The sequence below is a fragment of the Amblyomma maculatum genome, chromosome 9 (assembly GCF_055883805.1).
Source record: "Amblyomma maculatum isolate TAMU_Amacu chromosome 9, ASM5588380v1, whole genome shotgun sequence".
NCBI lineage: Eukaryota > Metazoa > Arthropoda > Arachnida > Ixodida > Ixodidae > Amblyomma > Amblyomma maculatum.
In genome coordinates, this window is record NC_139352.1 from 79,376,512 (window position 1) to 79,400,207 (window position 23,696).

The window sequence follows — 23,696 nt, forward strand, 5'->3', positions numbered from 1 at the left end:
GTAAGCTGCTATACCTGCTAATAAGTCTGTCCGTTACCAAATTTGTGTGGATGAAAAAAATTTTGAGTGAAAGAACAAAATTATATCTAATCAATCAATGGAAGAACATTTAAGAAGTATTTAGCTTGATGTAGTTTTATAGAAACAAGATATATCAACGTTGTATATTGGTCGTCGCGAATCAATTGTTTTCAGTCGGGGCGTTGATAACCTTTACAAAACATAAATTAGAGACACTCTCCCCTTTTCATGGCTACAGTGCAACATACAGGACGCTGGAGTAACCGCAGAGCCACGGAATACGCGAGCCTACTGAGCTTGCTTCTCTTCCAGACATTTGTTATATAATGCTAAGCTCAGCAGAAAACAACATTATACCACATTTTGTTGATTTACCTCATAATATTAGAAAGTTGACCTCCCAATAGCGAGAGAACCGAAATAAAAAAATAAAAAGGTCATCATGGTTTCTCCGCACTTTTTACAGGCGTGTGCCAACCAGCCTGCCTCCATGGAGGTCGGTGCTACGGCAACAACCACTGCGTCTGCTCGAACCAGTACAGGGGAGACCATTGCCAATACCGTGAGTATGATGGTCTTTGAAGTACTAGCAAGGAGAAAGCGGATGCTGTGAGTGCGGCAGGTGAACGGAATACGGAGAAGATTGAACATAATTTTATAATGACTTGTTAGGTGCTTTTACCATGCCATCCTAGACGTTACCTTGTTGGAGGCGCTAGGCTTCGCTTTCGGGCAACCGCAAGGAGGCGATGCGGCTAACAGGGTAGTGTTGGGGGCGTTGATGTCACGTTAGGACAGACTCCGAAAGTCAGGACTTGGCTAGGACTTTTCATTGTCCACTCGTTATAAAGGGGAAAGCCTCACAACCAATCCAGGTGAAACTTCCAATAGTTTTCTTACAATTTTCTTGCAAGGGCGGCCGTGCATGCAAAGTAGGGAATCGGGTAAATTGTTATTATTCTTTACTGGCAGCTGCTGGCCCCTGATTGTAACCGTCGAGAACGCAGATCTGAAACCGTATTTGCAAACGTAAAATAGAAAAATGTTAATCCTAAACGACGTGACATAAAATAGTTATGCATATCAGTTGCTGCCTTGAACCAAAATGCATGTCTGTGCTAAATTAAATAACATAAACGGGTAGGACTTGCAAATATTTTGATATTACCATTCTGCTGTGGTGTACCCCAGTTTGTAGGGCAAAATAGCTTCCCGACTCGCCTGGTAGAAAAACAAATGATACGAAGCCTGCGGGGCTGTAGTCACGTTCAACTCTGGAGAAAACAAACCGGATTGTAAACAGACGCATTTAATTCGGCTATCCTAAAAACGTGCTAAACAGGAGCTCGAAAAGAGCTCGAAACGCACTTTTTGAGATGGTGGTGGCAGTGATATCAAGGGACAGGAAAAGGTAACCACAGAAGTAGCCCAAGAGACGTAACCTTCTCTTGTGTGCCATGGGCTAAACAAAAATAATGCTCACTCTTGTCATTGCCTTTGAAGGTAAATTCTCTCTAGGAATTCTTGAAGTATAACATTATAGAGAAGGCAGTGTTGCCGACGCGTCACAGATACGCACAGTGCGAGATTGAAGAAACCTGCTGATATTTTCACATCTAGTTTGAAAGATATACTTTAATTTGATAATTTACTGTGCCATATAAATCAATAATCAGTCAATCAATCAAATTAGCGTCATTTCGCAATTTTACAAAGCTGAAAATGTAGCCCGGGAAAAGGTGTGTTGCTGCAGCGTGACTGCGCTCCATCCACCCATCAGCAGCGAAAACTCATTACATTCAACTTCACTACGAGCTATATGCGAACCACTCCCAATTAATCATAACAAATATAAATATACTACACATGACCTGAAATAGTAGAAATGCATACGTATACATAGAACTGAAAAATCGCACGGATGTCGGAATGGAAAATCTAAGTGCTCATGACAGAATTGTCTTTGAAAAAAAAATTAAAAAGTGCACTCATAAAAAATGATTGAAAGGTGACAATCAGGTTCACACGTGACACTGCATAGCTTGATAAAAATACTAGTTCTAATGGCGCTCAAGTCTATATGAAATAATGGTGATCCTAGCCGGCGCATACCACTGTTCTTTGCACCCGCAGCCATAAGTCTCTGCGACACCCACATGCTGGGGGCCGGAGGATCGTCGTGGCAGTGCAACCACACGCACCTGGAGACCCGGTGCGAGGTGTCCTGTCCAGCTGGCTTCGTCTTCCAGGAGCCAGGAGCGGCTCGAATATATCGCTGCAGTATCGAGGGAGTCTGGAACCCGCCGTCTGTACCGCCCTGCATTCCCGGTAAGCTAATCACTTGTCGTTAGGAAAGCGAGTTCATTCATTTCAACCAGCCATGAAAGGGAGGGCTTAGTAGACGTCCTATCCAAATAAATGAAGATTGTAAAGATGCAGCAGATAATAAAAGACGGCTAAAACTCAAAAAAGGAAAATAATAAATGAAAACACAAGGAAATGCTTCTTCTTATTGCTCTTGACCAGCGTGTCTATTTGCGAATAAATGGACGGTTTGTACAAAACTGCATTGTGACACCTAAAAGCATCATGTACTGACATCATGCACTGGCATCCCGTCAGTATTACTAGCTCTCGTGGCTTTGTACCGAAGTTTGCGTTATTCTTTCATGGTTGTGTCTGCGAACCCACGGACGTCTTTTTTGCGAACAAAACAAATGTATTTCGGATATTCGCGTAGTTATAGCTCGTGGTTATCAGCTTCCCCGAACGTATTATGAATTGTCAGTACAAATGTATCAAAGGTACATCGAAACGCGCAATTATCCCCTCTCTGGTTATGTCACTTCTAATCTGATGACGTCCGTTCCCTCTATCCAGTTTAGATTACCAGTCCTCGTGACGTCAATTTCCTCCACTCAATGAAATAATCTTACGACTAACAGCGAGCTCGTTCCTCGATGAGGCTTATAATGCTATAGCACTAAAATCCGAGTGGTGAGTGTTTAGACAGCTGCTGTCACTGTCACCCCTGTCACTATCTGCGCCTTCACCAGTACCATTACCATTATATGTTGTCGTGATGTGCTGCTCCAACGATGCCCATACCACTCTTGGCACCAACTTAGAAACTCAAAACTCCTTCACTGTAAAATGTAGGTTTCCATGCAGTGCAGGCAAGCAAGGATATACAAACTGATTAAGACGATCACCAATTCGATCGCTGAATCGAATCTTATTCATTATCAGAAAGCGCGCATTTTCATTGGCATTTTATTCAGTAACGCATCTTGTGACACACTCGCTCTCTGTGTTGCACTTTGTCGCCTACATCAACAGCCATCTGTGCGTGAAATTCCTAGCACGTACTCCTTAGTTTCACAACGTTAATACTTGCGAATCTTTTTCGAATCACTCCGTTCACGTTTAAAACACAGCAGGTAACGCCGTATTTTGTGTATTGTATGATGGAGGAAGAGTTAAGGCGGCTTTGGTGATTAAAGTCTTTACCTGGAAGAATTATTTTTGACGTTTAGGGTTAAGAATCACATTCCAGAAGAATACAATTTAATAAATGCGTATTTGTCTATTTTCTATTTGGGCGATCCTTCATTTCGCGATATATTATTACGCTTCTAAATTCAAAATACGTTAAGGACGGCAATATGATATCAAGGTCTATAAATATCGATACATTGAATCTGTTCATACCCTGAACGCGATCAATTTTCGCGCGGAAGTTGCGGTGTGGCACAAGGAAAGAATGAGAGAAAATTAATTTAGAATGTCCTCTTCACACTGCACAAGATGCTATTTCGAGGGATTGAAAACGGCTGAACTGAGATTACTTTCCTTCATGCATCACCTACGCTAAGATGATAGCAGACACACAACAAAATGACTAGAGACGTGTAACTTAGTAACGCCATTCATTCCAGCGTATTATAACTTTTTGTACACTATCGAAACTCTTAAAGAGATTAACTTTTCTATGGGACAATCACTCAGCTGCACAAAAAAGAAACTCAAAATTATAAGCGATCCTTCTTCTAGCGGTGTAACACGTAAACAGCTTATATACTAAGTTAGTGAGTTTTTTTTCAAAAACGAAGAAAAGAAAGCATCATTTTCTTTTTTTTTTTTTTCGAAAAACAAACAAGGAAGAAGATATTTTCCAGCCCTCTGCTTAGAAAACAGAGTGTCTAAGCAGAAAGCATGGGTGATTGTGTGACTCTTGTTGGAGAAGCCATTTAAACATCGTGTACTTGCTGGCAGTCATTGAAGAACAGCCATAAAATGCGCTCCTTAATCTGTTAAATTGAAAGAGTGGTTTGGAAGATTTTTGAAAAATTAATACAGGACAACACATGACAGCGATGGAGAAAGAAAGTTAATACGCTTAGAGTTATTTTAAGATACTTCCAGTGATCACTTGGCTGCCGTGGCTAAATTAATACGGTGAATTGCTATGTTATTCCTTTCTTTAACAAAATATTAGCGTGCGCTACATTATCTGCGTTCTATGGGAAATCATTTATTTTCAATGCTGGTATTTTGAATACCACAAATCTTTACAAAAGAATGGATTGTACTCCCAGCACAGTACACATAGTCAATAACAGTCCGCTACGGTGATCTTCGCGCTCCACTGATCAGCTCCAATCGATTTTCGAAGCTAACCGCTGCGAGTGCGTTTCGATGAAGATGTAGAGAAAACCCTTGAACCAATGGTGGTATAATAAGGCGGAGCCTAGCACAGAGGACAGTTGGATATCAAAGGAGACATTCCTGTTTCAGGCTTTCAATAAGTTATTGATTAATTATTACTTCTTTAATTTGTTGATGAACAATTCATTCAATCAACTCTATATTATCTTTGTCAGTTAATCAAAAACAGAAAGCTCGCCAATGCACCCCATAATCACGGTACGGCCCAAGTATTCTATTGTTTTTGAGAAGGTATCTGTCTAGTGGACGAAATGCTGCCCTCAGCGGTTACACTTCAAAGGCCACGAAACTACCATTTTCTGCCCTGTAATAAAACAAAAACGGTATTTATTTCAGCGCACTTACTTCATACGTCATGATGTGTTTCCATTGAGTCTTACTCGCCACCGACAATGTAGAATGATACATAGAGGAAGCTTTGACTAGTTGGAAACTAGCAACCACCTGAAGCAGTTGAAGAGTTATAAGAAGGTTCTACATCTGTGGCTGAGCTTCTCAAGTGAGGAATATTTGGGCCTTGGAGCGTTTTTTTTTTATATAAAAATCAGAGTTTTTCTTCCTTTTGATAAGTAAACGTTGTGTAAGAACTCCTCGAAATGAATGTTCAGGTAAGTTTAGCTAATCTGAACAAAACCTGTTTCTAGTTTTCTTTCATTATTACATGCTTTACATCTTCATATTCCCGTGTACACATCCGCCAAGATTCTCATAAAGTTTGTCGCTCCTCATATCTTCCTCTAGCTAATATAACGTTTATAAAATTTTTAAACTGCATTACAAAACAGCGTCTCCTTATTCGAGAGGCTTCTGTAGTTCAGAAGGATAAAAATATGGAAGCTTACCGCGCACCAATTTTGCTCACAGCCATCCTTCAAGATACGATTTTACAGGTTGACAACCTTGTGACATAATCAGCTTATAAAGGATTGCACGGTAAGTAGCTAAGGCGATTTCGCCCGCGCCTCTTCAGGCTTCGCGAATCAGGGTCCGCGAGTTCTCATATAGCGCCAGCGCCTAAGTCTCCCACCGTTACTTTTCCAACTTTTAGCTTTCGGAAACTAGTCTGTGACAAAAATGCCACCTGTGCACCCCCATAACGTTTTGTTCGTTGATTGTGTGAAAGTAAGGTAAGAATAAAGCACGTGGAACAGGTAGCTCTTTGTACGGACTTGCAGTAGTTCAAGCGGCCGGGATTAGGCTTTTCCGCTCAAAAATGTTTATATAGTATTGACTAGATCTTTAAAAAATAATTTCAACTTGAGAAGAAGCGACGAGTTGAAAACGTGCTGAGTTGAAATGATCGAAAATGTATTTTTATTTGTATCCCTCGTTGAAACGGTGGCCGTGTTTCGATGGAGGCGAAATTCAAAACGCGCACACGAGCTTTACATCAGTGCGCGGTAAAAACCTGCAGGTTCAACAATTCCCTCCTTATTTCTTCCACGCCATCATTTTTTCTCGAACAGCACGGTTCAGATGTTCAGAGAGAAGTCGGACAGTTCCTGAACAAAGTTTTATCTTCAATCATTATTTGCTGCGAATTTTGTGCGGCAAATGGTCGGTTAAACTACGCGGTATTCTCAAACAGAAGAGATTAGGTAGGCGGCTGCTCCGGACTTAGCTGATGCACCCGATGCCGCGGAGGCTCCTGGCCACTAGGGTGTCTCTTTTGCATACCGTCATCGCACTCGCCGCCGCATCGATGGAAGATGACGGCAGTTGCGACGCGCGTTCTCCCCTGTCAGCCTCTCTTCTCGCATCTATTTAAACGCTTCTCTGTTCACATGAGGCAGCGGTGGTGGCTCAGATGGAGCCAGTTGGCAGTCCCGTGCACATTCTGCTCCTTCTTTCTTCAGTCAGGACAACAATAACAACAATCTCAAACTGGCGCAAAATCGCAACGCCTTTTTGCGGAATTGCTGACGTATGGGTATAGTGACCGTAAAACATAGTGCTCGCCGGTTTCTCGTGCCACAAATATTGATTTCATGTATATATGCAACAGGATATAGCGCGGGAAGTATTTGTCGTTCACAACAAATATGTGTCATATATTTGTTTATTCTCATTGCAACGACAAATTCCTATTTGCACATTAATACAGAACAGGACGACATTTGCGCACAAGGTCTATTCGTTGTTTTTTTTTTTTGTTGTTGTTTCTACAAGCTCTCCCTTTATATATTTAGTTCTTACAGCCAAATGCTATGGCACAGTGGCTAAAACGCTAGCTATATTACTGAATCTGGGAACCTTGCTGTGTCGTCCAGTTTCAAAAGTTACATGTGAAAATGCTGCGAATATTGAGAATTGAATGAACCGTCCGGCGGTGCTGAATCTTCCTTTCCGTGCAGAGCGATCGTGGCAGCGCAGGCGCTGCTTCTAAGCAGTCGACGAAGTAGCCGCAGCTCACCTGATTCGCGCGTCATGGAAGTTATTTGAACGGCGTTCGAAATCACTGGTTTAATAAAATGAACATTTGCTTTGTTATTCGTTTGAAGGATCGGTTAAAAGAATATTGAAGTCGTTGATCAAAGTTTTCAGATAGCGCCACGCACCCCCTTTTGTGAAATCTGGGTATTCGATTCGTCAGTAATTAATAAACAAATTTTCGTTGAGCGCTGTAAAAGGACTTAAATCAGTGCCTTATTGTGCAGAAAGAGGATGTCTCACTGAAATTTGTAAGGGAAATAACTGATAGAACTGCTGAAAAAGTTCATTTAGAGATAAGTTGGGCACCTTATCACTGGATTCTTGAACCATAGCGTGGGTGACCACGTCGTCTCATTCATGATTGCAGCGATGGAGTCATCCATGAACGGTCGCTGTGGTCAGATCCCAACATTCGGGGCACTTCTGCATTGTTTACAGCGTTCGTACCTTGAAGGGAGAAACCTGCTTAACCAAGCAACTATCTAGAACCGTACTACGACTGAACAACTGTATCCTGGGAGGCGATGCTTGGGAGTGAGGTAATAGCCTGTTTGATTGCAGGAGCTTGTATACGGCAAAGCCTCAAGATTCGCATCCAAGCTAGTAATCAGACAGTACTTAATAGCCATTTAAATACAGCGCGCATGTCAATAGTGCTGTCCTTTCTTTTCAACAGAAAATTAGTTTCTACACTTTTTGTCGCTTTTTGTTGGTTTAAATCAAAATGCCCACGCACTAGGTTTAACAAATTCATTCTCTCTTCCGTGCCTCTTTTCTTTGACGCGCAGACCACTCGGGTGCCTCTCAGCGGAACGCGACGCATGGCGATTACCACCAGGGACAGCAGACCATTACGGAAGTGGACGAACATGGTGGGCAGCAGCCGGTGGACGTCGGCGATCACGTCATCGAGGTCACGGCCCCGAAGAACGTCACCAGCGGCTCGCTTGTCCACAACGGAGCCGACCTACCGCCTCAGCAGGTGTGTGCACTCGTCACAGGCAGAGCTATCATGATGCCTACTCTGAATTGGAAAACTGATTTCACAGCAGGAGCAGGCTGTATGTGGCCCTGTGGAGTTTCATCTTTACCTTTCTTTGCTGTGCTTTTTCACAGCTCTGTCAATTGTAATTAAAAAGTCCTGGGGGGTGACAAGATTCAGCTATCGGTTAATGAATTAAGATTCTGCTGTTATTCCTCATGTTTCTGCCTGATGTTTCTGAAGGTTTCGTTTCTCTTGACAGACGTACACTTCAGACATCCAGACCTTTTTGTCTGGATGTCTGGATGGCTGCCTGATCACCGCATTGAAATGAATGCCCTCGCATTGAATCCTAAGCGATAAACGCTAAAGATCGGTCGAGGATGTCGATGCACTATTTACGGTTTCGGTCTTTCGCAGCTAGTTGTGAAGCCTATACACAGAATACGTACAGCTTGCCTACATCAGTAACCCATAGATGGACTGTATAGTGTGACAAAATGTGATAGTGCTACTCGCAGCGGGTCTCTTTTCCTTTTTCATTTCCCCATTCCTTCTCCCCTGTAAAAGGCACAAACCGTGACAGCCTTACAGTTACCATCTTTGTTTCCTCCTTGTCTATCTTTCTCTGCCTATCTTGGTTTGTTGCATGGTGTGTGAATGGTATAGCGGCTCTATTGTAGACATAATCGGAGAATGGTGATAGAATTGCATATAATAAGCTCAGTAGAATTTGTTGCATGAATCCTGGCTGTTATTAACCGAGGGTTTTTTTTTTTCCTCTCCATTTTCCAGATTCCTGGAGAGAATGGTAAGTGGCCGCGCTTTATATACTTTCTATTTCCTGAATAACGTTTAAAAATTAGGACGAATGTTCCAACTTACAATAAAACAAATCAAATGAGAAATTATGTATTAGCAGGTGCCTGAGCACTAGCATACAGTTTCAAATAAACGCCACGCAGATTTCTGATTTTTGTCGAAGTTGAACAAAAATTAATCCATGTCAGATCTAAGAATCATTTCTCTGTCTACAAAAATGCTTGGAGAGCTACATGCAAACTTTTAACCCCCTGCTCATGCTTAAATTCATATATTTTCAACTTTAAAATATTAAACTTAATACGAAAACTTTTTCAGGACCATAAGAAGCTCCTGATTTCTAAAGATCAACGCTGATGTTCACGAATGCAATTTTTCATCCGTCCTTCAAAAACTTGAGTGCTCGTCATTACTGAAAGCTTTCACAGGCTGTAAACAGTATTTATACAAACATGCAAAGCATACACCAGAGACCGAATTCGAACGTGGTAAGTATGCGCCGTACTGAATTAGAAGGTTAATGTTTTATGTGTGAGTCAGGGTTCTAAAAAAATTTAAATATCCTTATTCTGGAAACTGCGGCAATGACTGATCGACCTTTGATTTGCAGAAAAATTAGTTGACAGTTCTGAGCGAACTTCTTCAACAAAAACATAAACGTCTCCTCTCTTATAAACATAGGAGAAAAAAAAACAACACAATATTTGGCTGAAATTCTAATACTGTGCAAAAGTAGCTTTGCGTATTTGTCGCGTACCTATGTGCAGTTGCCTAGAATAATACACACATTCTTAACTAATAAGATATCTTCCTTTATCGATTGGCTGCGTGACTGCAGCGCCATGGTGCTGGCTTTGCCGTTGCCTCGGCAATGTTTTGGCATGGAGCTGTTTCGTAGTTGCTGTGCTTAGCCACGCTTTGCTAAACAGTTTTTGACCAATTACAGGCGCCTCATAAGCAAGACAAAATTTTGGTCGGGTTAGTTGCCTCCGGGTTAGTGCTCTAGCATAAAATTTGTAAACCAGTTCAGCGGCTAATAGCAAACCACCAAAACCACGATGCCTGAAAAGAAACTAAAAAGAAAGAACGTTATTTCTAAAAAACAAGTTGGTCAGTGAGCAAGCGCGGCGTTTTTCGCAAGCAGAATGAACCGGTCAAGGAGTTAGAACATCGGCCCACGCGGCTTGCGTATTGGTTTCGCAGAGCTTTCGCCCCCGTCGACCGGCGTTTGCAGCACTTGGGGGCGGTTCCAGTTCAAGAGCTTCGACGGCACGCTGTTCCGCTTCGCCGGTGCCTGCACCTACATCCTGCTCAAGGACTGCGCCCTCTCGGAGTCCTCCTCTTCGGCGCGCTTCTCCCTGGAGCTACGGCACTCGGAGGGCTGCCCCGACTCGGCCAACTGCTCACGCACCCTGGAGCTGGTCGAAACGGGCTCCGCGGGAGTCGGTTCTAATGGCGCGACCGACCGCGTCAGCCTGCCACTTGGAAGGCCACTTCCCCAGGACCCCCAGCCACTGACGGATGCCATTCCAGGACTGAGCGCCCAGTACGCTGGAAAGTACCTGGTACTCCAGAGTCCGAAGGGGTACACTGTGTGGATTGATGAGGTGCGTGGCGCGCTATTATCATCACTGCGCGTCATTATCATAATCATCTGCACATTTACGCTCTATGGAGGTCAAATTATTTTCACTTTGACCAGCAATTAACACAGTTCGTTGCCAAGTGAAGTCACATTACCATCGTCAGTTCTATATTCTCATCCATTCACGTGAACATCCGCCATCTTTGCCTTGGCTGCATTTCCTTGAATCTACATCGTTAACCACCGGCTATCTTGCCTTCGCATTACACAACGTTCCCATGTACAAAATGTCACCGCACATCTCCTATTGTTGCTTCTGATCGGGACATCCATTGAAAGGGCAAACAATGCGGGGATGAATTGTCGTAGACTTCTAATCGATTCTACCTTGGGTATCATTAGGTACACGCCCCATCCTGCGCTCAGCGGCTACAAAATGACTCTCGTTTATTCTCTAGCCATGAAAATCTAGCTGTGTTCCAAGACGCCACGTTGCTGAAGAAGATCTGTTTAGTAGTATGGCAGGGATCATGATATTCAATATAACATAATGGTCAAGAAATAACGTCCTACAGCCTTTCTATAGTAAAAGCCTGCTTAGGTAAATGCCATAATGCACGAATAAGTAGATGCACGCTCTTTGACGTATGTCGGTAAGTTTTCGTGAAAAGTGAAAAGAGTAGTCCTGGTCATCTGAACATTGATTAGTCGCACGGTGCAGCCAGGCGCTGCTGGGGTAAGTCATAAAGCTGATCTTAAAGGAATCAGAACAGGTTTGGGGTGCCAAAAGGTAATAGGGAATGTCTCTTTCCTGAAAAGGACGATATCCGGATAAATAAGCACTCTATGTTGTTCAAAGGAGAAGCCCAAGAAGAAATACCGGAAACACTGTCGCTGAAGAATGTGCTGAAAGTTTCGTTCGTGACTTGGACCTGTTGTTCGCTAAAGTTTTGCTTAGGACTTCTAGCTCTACAACACATTTAAAGTAAATTTTGGTTTGATTATATGCAGTATGCAGACTACAAATTTCACGAATCCCGGTCTTAGAGATCGGACAGGATATATAAGAGGTCTTCATATAATGCAAGTACGACGGATGCTCTCGAGCGAACAAACCTAAATGATCCCCATTAGAAGCAACAAATAATGATATTTCTGTCATTACACGATAGAATAAAAAGGCGAGAACTTCACTGGAAGGGCTGGTAAAGCGTGTTGAAGTTGAAGTTGAAAGTTTATTTTTACATCAAAAAACAAGGTACAATAATATAAAATGAGAGGTCCCATGGTACAAGACCGCAGGTGGGACCTCCCATGGTCACTCAGCAACGTACACCGATAAAAACCCCGCACAAGCACTCTAAAACAGACAACTTAGTTTCTAAACAAGGACACGGTTTCATTTATTTCATCTCCATAGAATTAAATAGCGCTCAAAGAACCATGTGTCCCAATGAGAGCTACCATAAAGCAATTAGAAAATATCGACGCCTTCTTATGCAGCGCTCAATGATTATCGTTCGATATTGTAATGCCTACCTTTCGCCAATGCTTATAGACTGCCACAGATTTAAGCCCGACAGAGGTCGAGGCAATTTTAGCTGCCACACGATTCCAGCCGAAGAACGTCCACGTGCCTAACGTTGTTCACGAGGTGGCAGGGTTTGGTTGATTAACTGACTGCGAATCCAGCTTCACCAAACGACCCGTGGTTGACGATCTACATTGTGAATTCGTTTAGACGGACACACAACAGCTTCTCATTTAAAAGGGATTTCATTTCCCTGCTTAATTTAGAGAGCTGGCGGTTTTCCTTGTTATTCAGGACGTCTGCACAAATTTGTAATTTCCGCTCTTTATTTTGGCGGTCGCAGGAGTCGGTTCAGATCCGGGTGACGCCCGCTCTTCGAGAGACAGCCTGCGGCCTGTGTGGCCGCTATGATGGAGAGCCGTCAAACGACTTGATGGTTCTGGATGCAAGGACTGCGCTAGCTTCGCGGGACTTTGGAATCTCGTGGGTGGTTGAAAGAGGTAACATGAGTGTACAATGTATTCGTGAGACCACGTGATTTGTACTTCAAAGCGTCTTAATATTTGTGCTGTGCACATAGCTGACCAGTGCGCTGTAAATGTTATTTTAAACACTGCACTATTCGTGATGGCCTCACTGGTCTCTGCGTATTTCATGTGTTAATTTTCACCTACAACGTATCTGAAGTATGCGGCCTTTGCGTTACCGTTGGCACAACCTGCCCACAATGCTGTTATTTTTAAGCATACAGTGGGGGGGGGGGGGGGGGGGGGGGGGGGGGGGGGGGGGCTTCGGTAATGACACCCTTGTAAATAGGTGAACTGAGCGCAACGTACACAATGAAGTTACGAGTCACAATGCAGCAACCTCAAACGTAGTGAAGAAAATTGAAAATGTAAGTAATGGGCAAATGTTATTGTACTTACCATGGTCAACAACTAGCGCTGAATCGCGTGTAATGCATTGGCGCTCGTCATGTGACTTCCTTTTTTTTTTTGTACTACATAATATTTTAAGCTCCGCCTAAAGAACGAACGTCAAATAGGATTAGCTCACTGTTTAGCGAGCTTCAAACCTTGAAAATGCTGCAAAAGGATGCGAGCAAATAAATCACTGTAATCTGCATTTTTATATGTAATTTTTGAAATAAATAATTTATAATTTATATAATCCTGAGTCGTAACAGCGACGAAAAAACCACATGCACAATACCAAAAAACATACAAGGACGGGCACGGCTGTTATGACTCAAAACTTCGAGCAATTCGCCAGTAGGCTAGTTTGACTGATGTTGCGTTTGCGTCTTTAGAATCGCAAATTGTCGCACTCTGTTACTCTGAGACACATGTACCAACAAGTTCGCCTTAATATTGCTCAGCAACCTCACCACTGATACACCTAGTCACTTAGTTGGAGGTAAGCTTTGCCGGCAAACAGCTTACAGACAACATCAAGTCCACACTTCTTGGGGGAGAAAAAAAGCAACAGAACTATGTTAAAAATACAACTGTATCGAAGTTTTGAAATAGCGGCAGATGTTTTCTTGTTTGTTAGTATGGTTTTGTATGACAGTAGTGTATTTTTTCTGTAATCTGTGTTGGTTTTCAGTACAATTATGTGGTTCGTCCTCATATTTATTTGCTTGGTACAAAACTTTCATTCGTTACTGCAGGGTCGCGGCCAGAAACAAAACCAAAATCGTGCTTTGACGACAGAATATTTTTGTGCTATTTTGGATCTAGGAGCTGTGGAATATGACAACGTGCTTTATGGAAGTATTTGTGAAAGGTCTAATCTATTGACGGGTAGAAAAATCTTTCAAGGGTTGCCCTTCGGTCGAATAAAATAATCATGAGCGGCGTACAAAACCGGTGTGGAGCGTTCTTGATGGTAGAAAAAGGTTAATAGTGAAAAATAATGAGGCACACGAGGGCAGACTTGCGGATACATTGACTGTTGTAGTGAATTTTACTATACGCGAAACACTGCATTGATAAATCACATCGCGTTGAAGCAGGACGTCTAGACTTTTGCTATGAAACAGCTACATTGTTCGGTAGATCACTTTGCGTAGACTCTGCATGCGGCCTGTTGGAGTACAATGTAAGTGAGGCATCTCCATTTATCTTCGCAGACTGCATTCACAGCGGCCTTGAGAAGGATGCCTGCGCCATCCAGTCTAGCGCCGACAAGAACGTCTCCTTGACAGCTTTCGACCGCTGCTCCATCATCTTCAACGACATCTATCGAGAGTGTCATACGGTGAGTAAAGATATACACACTGTATTATTTAGCTCTCCTCGGAGTTTAGGGCTGGTGTTATACGTGGAGAAAAATACTCACACGATGAGGCATAGTATTATCTGCATGCGGAGTCAGCTTTTAAAGGAGCAAAAAAAATTAACACACCGGCAGGAAAGTTGTAAAAGTGCTCTGGATTTAAGATTAGGACGCCATGAAAGTGTTTATTACTGCTCCCCGCTCGTTTCTAGGTGCTTAACCCGAAGCGTTTCTTCGAGGCGTGCAAAGAGGACTGCTGTGACAGGAGGTCACCCTCGGGCTGCGAGTGCGCTACGCTGGACGAATACTTCCGAGAGTGTCAGCGTCTCGGCGTTCAGATGGCTGACACCTGGAGAAGAGACACCGTCTGCCGTGAGTTGCAAACATTCGTTCTTATTCATGTTACACGTTATAAATGCAGTCTCAGATATCGAGGATAGTGAAAAGCGGATACCCGGATTTTTTTCTCCTAGTGCACTCCGTGATTTACTCATACCACACTGTAGTTAGGCTCAAAACCAGAGCGAAATTTAAAGACCCTACATTATTGTTTTCTTATGATTTCAAAGACATTTCAACTGAAAGAAGGAGCACAGATGATGCCCAGGGAGACGATAATGGAAATTTACAGTCCAGTGCAAAAAAAGAAAAGCCTCCTCAATTATTACTATAATTAGTCACTAAATTACAGGTATACGTCATATTTTGTGGAAGAAAAGCGAAACTCACCTATCTGCTGTACTCAAACTCTGATTAACTCATATCTAGGTCATGTCTTTTGAACAGATCGTTCAAACGTTTTATAGCCCTTTGCGCGTTGCAAACACAGTGAGATACATTCCCTAAAAGGCAACAGATAATTGTAATTAACAATGAATCTATGAAAAGTAGAGCGTAATGTTTCGCCGAAGGAAAAGACTGGTGCGGCAGTTTTGTAATGTTTTCGCTTTGACAGTAAATTTGTATATCTTTGGAACTTCATAAGAGAGGCAATACTTATCTGTTCAAGGTGTTTCGGTTTCAATTCGGCTTTTGTAGCGACAGATTTGAGGCGACCGTTTCCTGGGTTTCGATTTATTGTAGTAGCAAGAGTACAGCATACCTAGAAGGCTGTTGCCATGATCACCAGTCAAAGCTATGTTAGCGTAAAAGCAGGCTGAGAGTTACTGTGATCTTACAAAACGCATTGTAACTCATTGACAACCTGAAATCTCCAGAGACGTTTGTGATCAATCAGCTTGCAGACATAAAAAAAACCACGTGGTTGTTTTCATCACATCACAGCATGTAAGACGCCATAGTGTAGTTAATATATTGACATCCCTCGCTTTCAGTTACTGGCACATTAGCACACAAATTTCACAAGTTTATTTCATAAACTGCAATATACCTTTCTACAGCCAGAGCCTTCCATCTGCCTCTTCTCACTTTCCGCTTACTTTTTTAGCTCTTTGAATGTACAGTGCCTACATGGTTTCACGGATACTTCTAACCACATTCTGAAAGAATCTGCATGTTTCCGTACTCATTGGATGGCAGCAGTGTAAGTTGAGGCAATTACTAAGAGCGCATTCTAACATTCGAGCATACGCAATTGCCCCTCTTTTATTGTTTTTCGTGTTTCCCTTGGAATTGTTCTTTGATAAATGTCTTGTTATATTTTTCACGCGTTGTTATGTATTTCGATATTCAGTACAAACATATGGAATATGCCGTGCACAAATGTTGAAATGCCTGAACGGCGACCTGTAGTAATCGATGAACATTACTAAGTGTTCGTGGGCCATCCCCCTGGGCTCTTCCATGGTATCATTTTCTCCTTTATTCGTTTAATAAAGCAAGCATATATTCGACCAAGAAAGGTATATTAAAAGTAAGAGTACTCAGCTGTTGCATCATGTAAAATGATTTCATTTCCATTTCATTTTTGTTTATCTTCTCTTCCTCAAGAGCTGAAGCAGCGACATTCAATAAATCTGAATAAGAATACCCAACATATTTGGCGCAAAAACATTACGCACGCAATACGACGTAATCTTTGTACTAAACGTGAAATGTTTTATTGTGACGCTGCGCTTCTTACCATGTAGTAAAATATTTCATTCATCTCACTCTCTTTCTCGCGCTCTCAATGGACGGGTAACTAGAGTAACACAGACCATACTTGGAGGGAGAAAATTGACAGGCTTCCTTCTACTTTGCCTTATGTTGGGCTTCGACAGCGCACACCTGCGACAGTGGAACTGAGTACCGCGAGTGCGGCCCCGCTTGCCGTGCTACGTGCTCCGACCGCGAGCCCACGTGCGCCGTGACCCAGTGCGCATCAGGATGTCACTGCCCAGACGGAACGCTGTGGGACAACGGACGGTGCGTCGCACCCGGAAAATGTGGCTGCACCTACAGGGGGCGCACCTACCAGGCCGGAGAGCAAGTCGACCAGGACTGCAACACATGGTGCGTGTTCGGAAGACATAGAGAAAGAGGGTGGGCGACAGGCGGACTCAGCGACGAGCTTGAACTTAATTGCCAGAGATGTTGCCCAATAACAATCGATCCGTGACGTCATATAACATGGAGTCGCTCAGGATGAGACTCATGGAGCGGCGCTGAAATTCTAAAGAATTCGGGGTGATGTTAGCAGCTTTAACTAACAGTATATAAGTGGGCACATAACCTAGTAAATTGTAGGAATATGGGAGATGACTGTGCCTTGCATTAGGCACAGTCGGGCTGTTGATGATGATAACAGTGAACATCACATACCAACCCTTCAGAGATGATCCCACATATCTGCACGAGTAACTTAATTCGCATAAAAAACTTTGTAACTATCGGCCAACGCAGCAGAATAAAACTAGCGGAAGGGTCGCAGGTGCAAAAGCTTAAAGCTCAATATTTACAAAGAGTACAAACTGTACATCCACGAAGTTATTTATTACCAAAGGTGATAATGAGACGTCGTTGTCCTAAGTGTCCCTTCAAGTGACATCAGCTGTATAAGCGTGTGTGCTGTGTGTCTGACGCAGCGTGTGCGATGACGGTCGGTGGCAGTGTACCAAGGCCATCTGCGACGCCACCTGCTCGGTGCTGCTGGGCAGCATCTACAACACCTTCGATGGTGGCCGCTTCCAGGCGCGCGGGCACTGCGGGTTTATTCTTCTCCAGGCGGAGGGAATCCGAGTTATCCAGAACAGGCGGGCCTGCGCTGGTCTCCCTCCGGACGCTGTCTGCCTGGGAGACGTGCACGTACAGATCGGCGAGAAAGTCCTCGTCTCCATCAACCGGGAGCTTCAGGTGAAGGATTCTGGTAGTGAAAGAGCTGTGACTGTGCGAAGCTGCTTCCTTTATAATGTCCCCATGATTCCCGGAGATTTTATGCGCTGAACCGAAAGTGGAGGGTGGCGCTTTTATCAGGGAAAAAGCACTGCTGTTTCGTACACTGTTGTATAGCTTTATCTGTTAATCCTAGTGCCTCCCTTGTATTTACTTTAGGCATGAGTCTCTTAGCACTGGGATGCTTTAAACTCTTAATTAGAGGATCTGTTGTTAACCGTTGATCCTTTCAAGGTACAACGTTTTGTAGACGTGTGCAACGTTAGTTGTAAAAATTAATTTATTTGATATAAAATGTATTCGTTCAGTCGGCATATGATTCTCTCTCCAAATAAGCAGGTTCACTAAGAAACCGCTCGCGTCACTGCAGAGTCGAAGAAAGCTTTGTATGATAATAACAGCTCTTTTCAAGCCCAAGGAAGTTCGTTGCCTTCTCTGTGCAAAGGCGCTACAAATCATGATAGCAAAGAAGGTGCTTCCCAGATCATAAGAGCCCATCAGAATCACTAGGGCATCGCGAATCGCTGCACATGCTAAAGAAAAAGTGTCCTTGAAAGTCTGCAATTACAGGGCTTCGTTTTTACTCAGCAATCGATATCTCTTATTAGCTCCCGCTTTGTCGTACATTAAGAAACGAGTGAAGTTATGGCTTGTTTCCTTCTGTGTAGACCGGGGCTCAATTCCGTTTAACGTTATTTCGTTCAACTTTATTCCGTTGTTGAATGCATCTTAACGCTGCATCTTCAGGAAAACAAGAAACCTAAATCGGCGAAGCAAAGGTTAACAATGAAGGCACAATGATGTCAGTGACCTCCAGGGCTACCGAGACATTTTTACATCACCTAAGAATTGTCTTTCTCTTTTCAGGTGCTCATCAATGGCCGAGAGCTAACATCGCTCCCAGCCGTGCTTCCCAAAGTGACCATTACAAAGCCAACATCATTCTTCATTGAGGTTGGTGCTTAGATTTCGAGTCTGTAGTCTTTAACTGGGAATGACAAATAATGAAACATATGTGTCTCTGTTTCAGGTGGAAACCGAGGGTATGACACTACTCACAGATGGGAAGAGCCGCCTTGTAATGACAGCCACCGAGGGCCTCTACACAAAGACGATGGGCCTCTGCGGCACCTTCAACCATAACAAGCAGGACGACTTCCTGTGCCCCGGAGGAGATGTTGACTACCAGGTGAACGCGATAACTAACCAATGTAACGAGCAGCAATGGTGACCTCATTCGGTGGTTTGTGGGGTGTAACGTCCCAAAGCAACTCAGGCTATGGTGACCTCATTCGCTTTTTCAGTGTCACTTTTCATAAACGCCGCAGTCTTTGTCACAGTGGCGGGTCCTTCCATCGTGAACTGCCATATAGCGTTCTTTCAGTCATTTTTACACTTCGGCACATCTTTTGACAGTGAATGGAATGCTGTAAAACCGAAACACACTGTATCTTCCTACTCAGTGGGATATAATGTCTTGTTACATTTAAGTGTTTTCTCTTAATAATATGCAATAATAATATTCGCTATTAAAGCATATTTCTATAATAACTGTGTATTTCAGTATTAAAGTGTCACGACAAAAGCATTTAGTTTCATTAGAACCGAGCTTCTGGACTCCTGCGTTAATCAGTCGATATTGTCGACCATAAACCATGACTGCTCATTGGAGCGTCAAATGCTAAAGTTAAAGCTCAGTTACTTTGTTCATGTGATGAGAAGAGAGGAGTCGCTGGAGAAAGATTTGATGTTGGAAAGGTTGAGGGTCGCCGGAGAAGGGGTAGGCAGCGAACGCGATGGTTAGATTGCATCCTCGAGGCACTGCAGATGAAGTTATGTGATGTTAGGAAGATAGTGAGAGACCGGAAAGCGTGGCGTGACATGGTCCATAGCGTCACGAAGAGTCGGACACGACTGAACGACTGAACTGAACTGAACTGAAAGAACGGCAGCGAAAAAGCGAAGCAACCGCCAAGCGAGCAATGTGCTAAACGGCCAGCCGCACCGTCCAAACTCGAACTATGTACGGGCTTTTTGGCCCTGTCGCTTTCTGCTCATCGCCAAACCAAATCGCTGTGCGTAGTACCGCACTTCAAAAAGGAATTGAAGCAGCATTGAAGGCATGTTGCCCGTCTATCAGTTCGGAGAAAGCGGATTAAACGAAAGAAATAAAATGAAATTTTCTACTGCTTGATGGTTGGAAGGCTAGAAAGGTTGGTTGGTTAGAAAGGTAGGCTTGAAAATCAATATGCAGAAGACTAAGGTAATGTTCAACAGCCTCGGGAAGAAACAGCAGTTTACATTAGGTAGCGAAGTACTGGGAGTAGTGGGCGAATATGTCTACTTAGGACAGGTAGTAACCGCAGATGCGGACCATGAAAATGAAATAACAAGAATAAGATTGGGATGGAGCGCATTTGGCAAGCATTCGCAGATTATGACTAGCAGCTTACCAGTATCGCTAAAGAGGAACGTATATAACAGTTACATCTTCCCTGTACTCACCTATGGGGCTGAAACGTGGAGGCTAACCAAGAGAGTTCTGCTTAAGTTGAGGACAACCCAGATGGCTATGGAACGAAAAATGGTAGGGGTAACATTAAGAGATAGGAAGTGTGCAGAGTGGGTCAGAGAAATAACTCAAATTACCGACATTCTAGTGGAAATGAGGAAGAAATGGACATGGGCAGGACATGTAGTGCAAAGAGAGGACAACCGATGGTCGCTGAGGGTAACAAGCTGGATTCCAAGGGAAGGAAAGCGTAGCAGGGGGCGGCAGAAAGTTAGGTGGGCGGATGAGATTAAGAAGTTCGCAGGGGTCAAGTGGATGCAGCTAGCACAGAACCGGGTTAAGTGGAGAAATACGGGAGAGGCATTCGCCCTGCAGTGGGTATAATCAGGCTGATGATGATGATGATGGTTGGAAACAGCTCAGCTACTAAGTCGAAAGAAGGTTAGTATAGGAGCTTTAAGTTACGCAGCCTGCGAGTGAGACTACCCTCATTGCAAAGTGATGATTGATGCCTCTAAACGTAATCTCAATCTGAACCTGTATTTCCTTTCTTTTGCGTGTCCCTCGGACATCACCAGGTGGAGTCGTTCGTGAAGCAGTGGGCGGACGGCGAGTGTGACAGCGTCGAGTTGGTCAACGCTCAGTGCGACCACGACTCCCTCTTGTGGCCGGAAACCAAACACACGTGCAGGCAGCTCTATCAGGGAGCATTCACGGGTGAGTTACACATGCCGCGTGCTTTTCTGTTCCTTCTAAGCTTAGCTGTGGCTGATGACGGAGCACAATAAAAAATATAGCCGGGGATTCACTTCGCTCGTGTCGATGAAGCCGTGGGAATGCATTGTTTGGCATGGTTTTGCTTGTCGATTTACAACTGTGATATTGGCACAAAGGTTGGAAGTGTTAGGCGTCTTTATTGCATGTGGTAGTATGCAATAGGAATTCGAACCAACAACCTATCTGCCTTCAATTGCATGGCATGCAATTGAAGGCAGATAGGTTGTTGGTTCGAATTCCTATTGCATACTACCACCAAAATTGACCAGCAGATAAGGCTAAGTGAAAGCAAAATGGTATGGCACAACCTGAACGCTGCACGCAGAAGAGTTGCGTGACAATTTTGAAGTGAAAGAAGGGAAATGTTGCGTCACTTTGATTAATAATGTCGTACGAGAAAACGGACGCCAGGCGCGATGGGAGGATTGGAGGGGGGCGGGAATGGGATCTAGAACGGGAATATCCGCTGTGCATGTTTTCGGTCCCTGGCCGCTCAACAGCGCTGGGCATCACAGTTGCTGTAGCAACCAGCGAGGCACAAGCATGATTCTTTCTCGGCCCGGACGATCGTTCGTGTGCTTTCAAACTAACAGACAATCATATGTAAAAGCTGAACCACATTTCGCTAACCAGCAATGTTTCTACGGCTGGTCACGTTCTGTGTTAACGTAAAAAATTGTAATTTAGTCTATGGAATGATTTTTGCAATAAATGAGCTAAACTCACTCACTAGGAAGACAGCTGTAAAGCAGTGCGGTGGGAGTTTGTGGCCGCCAGTCTTTTTTAAGTCTTCGCAACGATTACCTGCCTGCTTGCCGCGGCTGCATATATTCTAAAGCGTGTTTCTCAAGCTTCTGCCTAATAAGCTATTGTCGGATTCGTAACAACGGCAAAGGAAGCCGATCGAGAAATTGTGGCACGCCGTCAAGTGCATTTTGCCCAAAGTTCACTCTGTGTCATGTGAAATCTAAAAGTATTGGCGGAATATCGTAATCAGTTGTCACAACATCTCAGGTGTTGTGTCTTCACAACAGTTCAGTGCAATTAATTGACTTTTTCCCCTCAAGGCGGATATAGCGGCTCCCGCTTCAGTTGTCCCCACTTCCTACAACACCACTGCGCACACATTAAGAATGTTTTAAATAAACTTTCCTCTATAAAACAATACCTGTTTGGAATGCCTGCTGTAAGCTTGACGCTTTAGAGCGACACATGACCATAATTTGCTGATACCTCACCTATTTGCACCCATGGATAAAATACATCGAAACTTTTGTCTTTATTTGCGCAGCTTGCCACCATTCGGTGAATCCTGATTCGTATTTCGAGCTCTGCATCCAGGCGTCGTGTAGCTGCCGAGGGGAGTCGGCAGAGTGCCTCTGCCCGGTGTTCTCTCACTACGCGCATGCGTGTTCCGTCAAGGGTCACGTGATTGATTGGAGGCCACAGGTGCCCATCTGCGGTGAGTACGGAACCCACGTGACTGAATGCCAAAGGTCAGGCACTGTGAAAGAATGAACAGTTTGTTGCACATTTAAATCTGCCAAATTAAAGCTTGTATTCAGTCAATATCTCTTCTTTATATTTTCATTAAAATATTTTCTTTTGAATTACATAAAATTGAGCACTCTTGACGACAGCGGAAAAAAATACGCCACGAAATGCCTCATAAGAAAAGACTCAGCTCGGACATCACATTGACTTTCGATCATTTTTTTTTCTTTCCTCACACTTTCGCTGCTATCTATTTACATCGGATCGTGCTTGTTTACTGCAGGCGTGTACTGCGAGCACGGACAGACGTACCAGAGCTGCGCGCCCGTGTGCGACTCGAGCTGCGCCCTCATCGGACGCAACACTTCGTGTGGTGGCCGCTGCGTCGAAGGCTGCGCTTGCGAGCCCGGCTACAGCCTGGACCGTCGTGGCCGATGCGTTCCTGTGAGTCAGTGCGGCTGCCTCTTCGCAGGACACGAGTACCCGGCGGGATTTAAGCAGCGCAGACACGACAAGCACTGGTATACCTTATTTTCTTTTCCTTCCTACCGTCAAGTACAATGGGGTGACTTTGTCTAATCCGATTATTAGTGTGTGCTACGAGAGGTACTGGGATCTATACTCAGCAATAACGCCAAACAAATATGTCATGATACAGAAGAAACAAGCCATCATTCAACACCGTTGCACTTCCGAGACTGCGAGAATTCTCCTTTTCTTTCAAAACGTGATCGTCTCCAGGGGCCACACGATGACACCAGGGGGAAGTACAGCCAATAATCCTAGGGATATGATGACCGATACATGCTAGATGATTCGTGAAGGGATCAAACATAATCCTTACGTCATGTACGACTGCCATTTCCGTATAATGTACAATAAACAAACACAATTGTCTGCTATATCCTACGTGTGATGGGGCGTATTCGGAGCTAAAGGCAGGTAGTACACCTTGCATCATGGTCTGAGATAGGACCTCTGGTTCGAACTAGGTTATGCAAGTTGGCGGTCGGCCGACGATGAGACCAGGATAGAGAGGTCCGTAAAGTACCCCTTCCTGAATAAAATTTTTACATCTATGTCTATAGCTATCTATCAGTATGCAGCGGTCGGAGGCATGTGGACAGGACGCTGACGGCACCGGCAGGACACTAAGAACACAAATCTATGAAACTACGTTAGCACTTCAAGAGGTGAA

General features: G+C 43.8%; 1 protein-coding gene across 3 annotated transcripts in view; it reads left to right on the plus strand.

Annotated features, from left to right (window-relative positions):
* The window catches only part of LOC146179546 (uncharacterized), a 214,980-nt gene that overhangs the window by 12,487 nt on the left and 178,797 nt on the right, over window positions 1-23,696 (plus strand). For all 3 annotated transcript variants that reach the window (XM_084579198.1, XM_084579200.1, XM_084579199.1), the window contains exons 5-19: window positions 488-583; window positions 2,155-2,349; window positions 7,971-8,164; window positions 8,960-8,975; window positions 10,190-10,593; window positions 12,446-12,602; window positions 14,237-14,364; window positions 14,595-14,754; window positions 16,605-16,836; window positions 17,409-17,676; window positions 18,583-18,669; window positions 18,746-18,904; window positions 20,806-20,944; window positions 22,296-22,466; window positions 22,782-23,019. In XM_084579198.1, coding sequence (XP_084435324.1) covers window positions 488-583; window positions 2,155-2,349; window positions 7,971-8,164; window positions 8,960-8,975; window positions 10,190-10,593; window positions 12,446-12,602; window positions 14,237-14,364; window positions 14,595-14,754; window positions 16,605-16,836; window positions 17,409-17,676; window positions 18,583-18,669; window positions 18,746-18,904; window positions 20,806-20,944; window positions 22,296-22,466; window positions 22,782-23,019 — 2,644 coding nt within the window. The remainder of the gene's footprint in view (window positions 1-487; window positions 584-2,154; window positions 2,350-7,970; window positions 8,165-8,959; window positions 8,976-10,189; window positions 10,594-12,445; window positions 12,603-14,236; window positions 14,365-14,594; window positions 14,755-16,604; window positions 16,837-17,408; window positions 17,677-18,582; window positions 18,670-18,745; window positions 18,905-20,805; window positions 20,945-22,295; window positions 22,467-22,781; window positions 23,020-23,696) is intronic.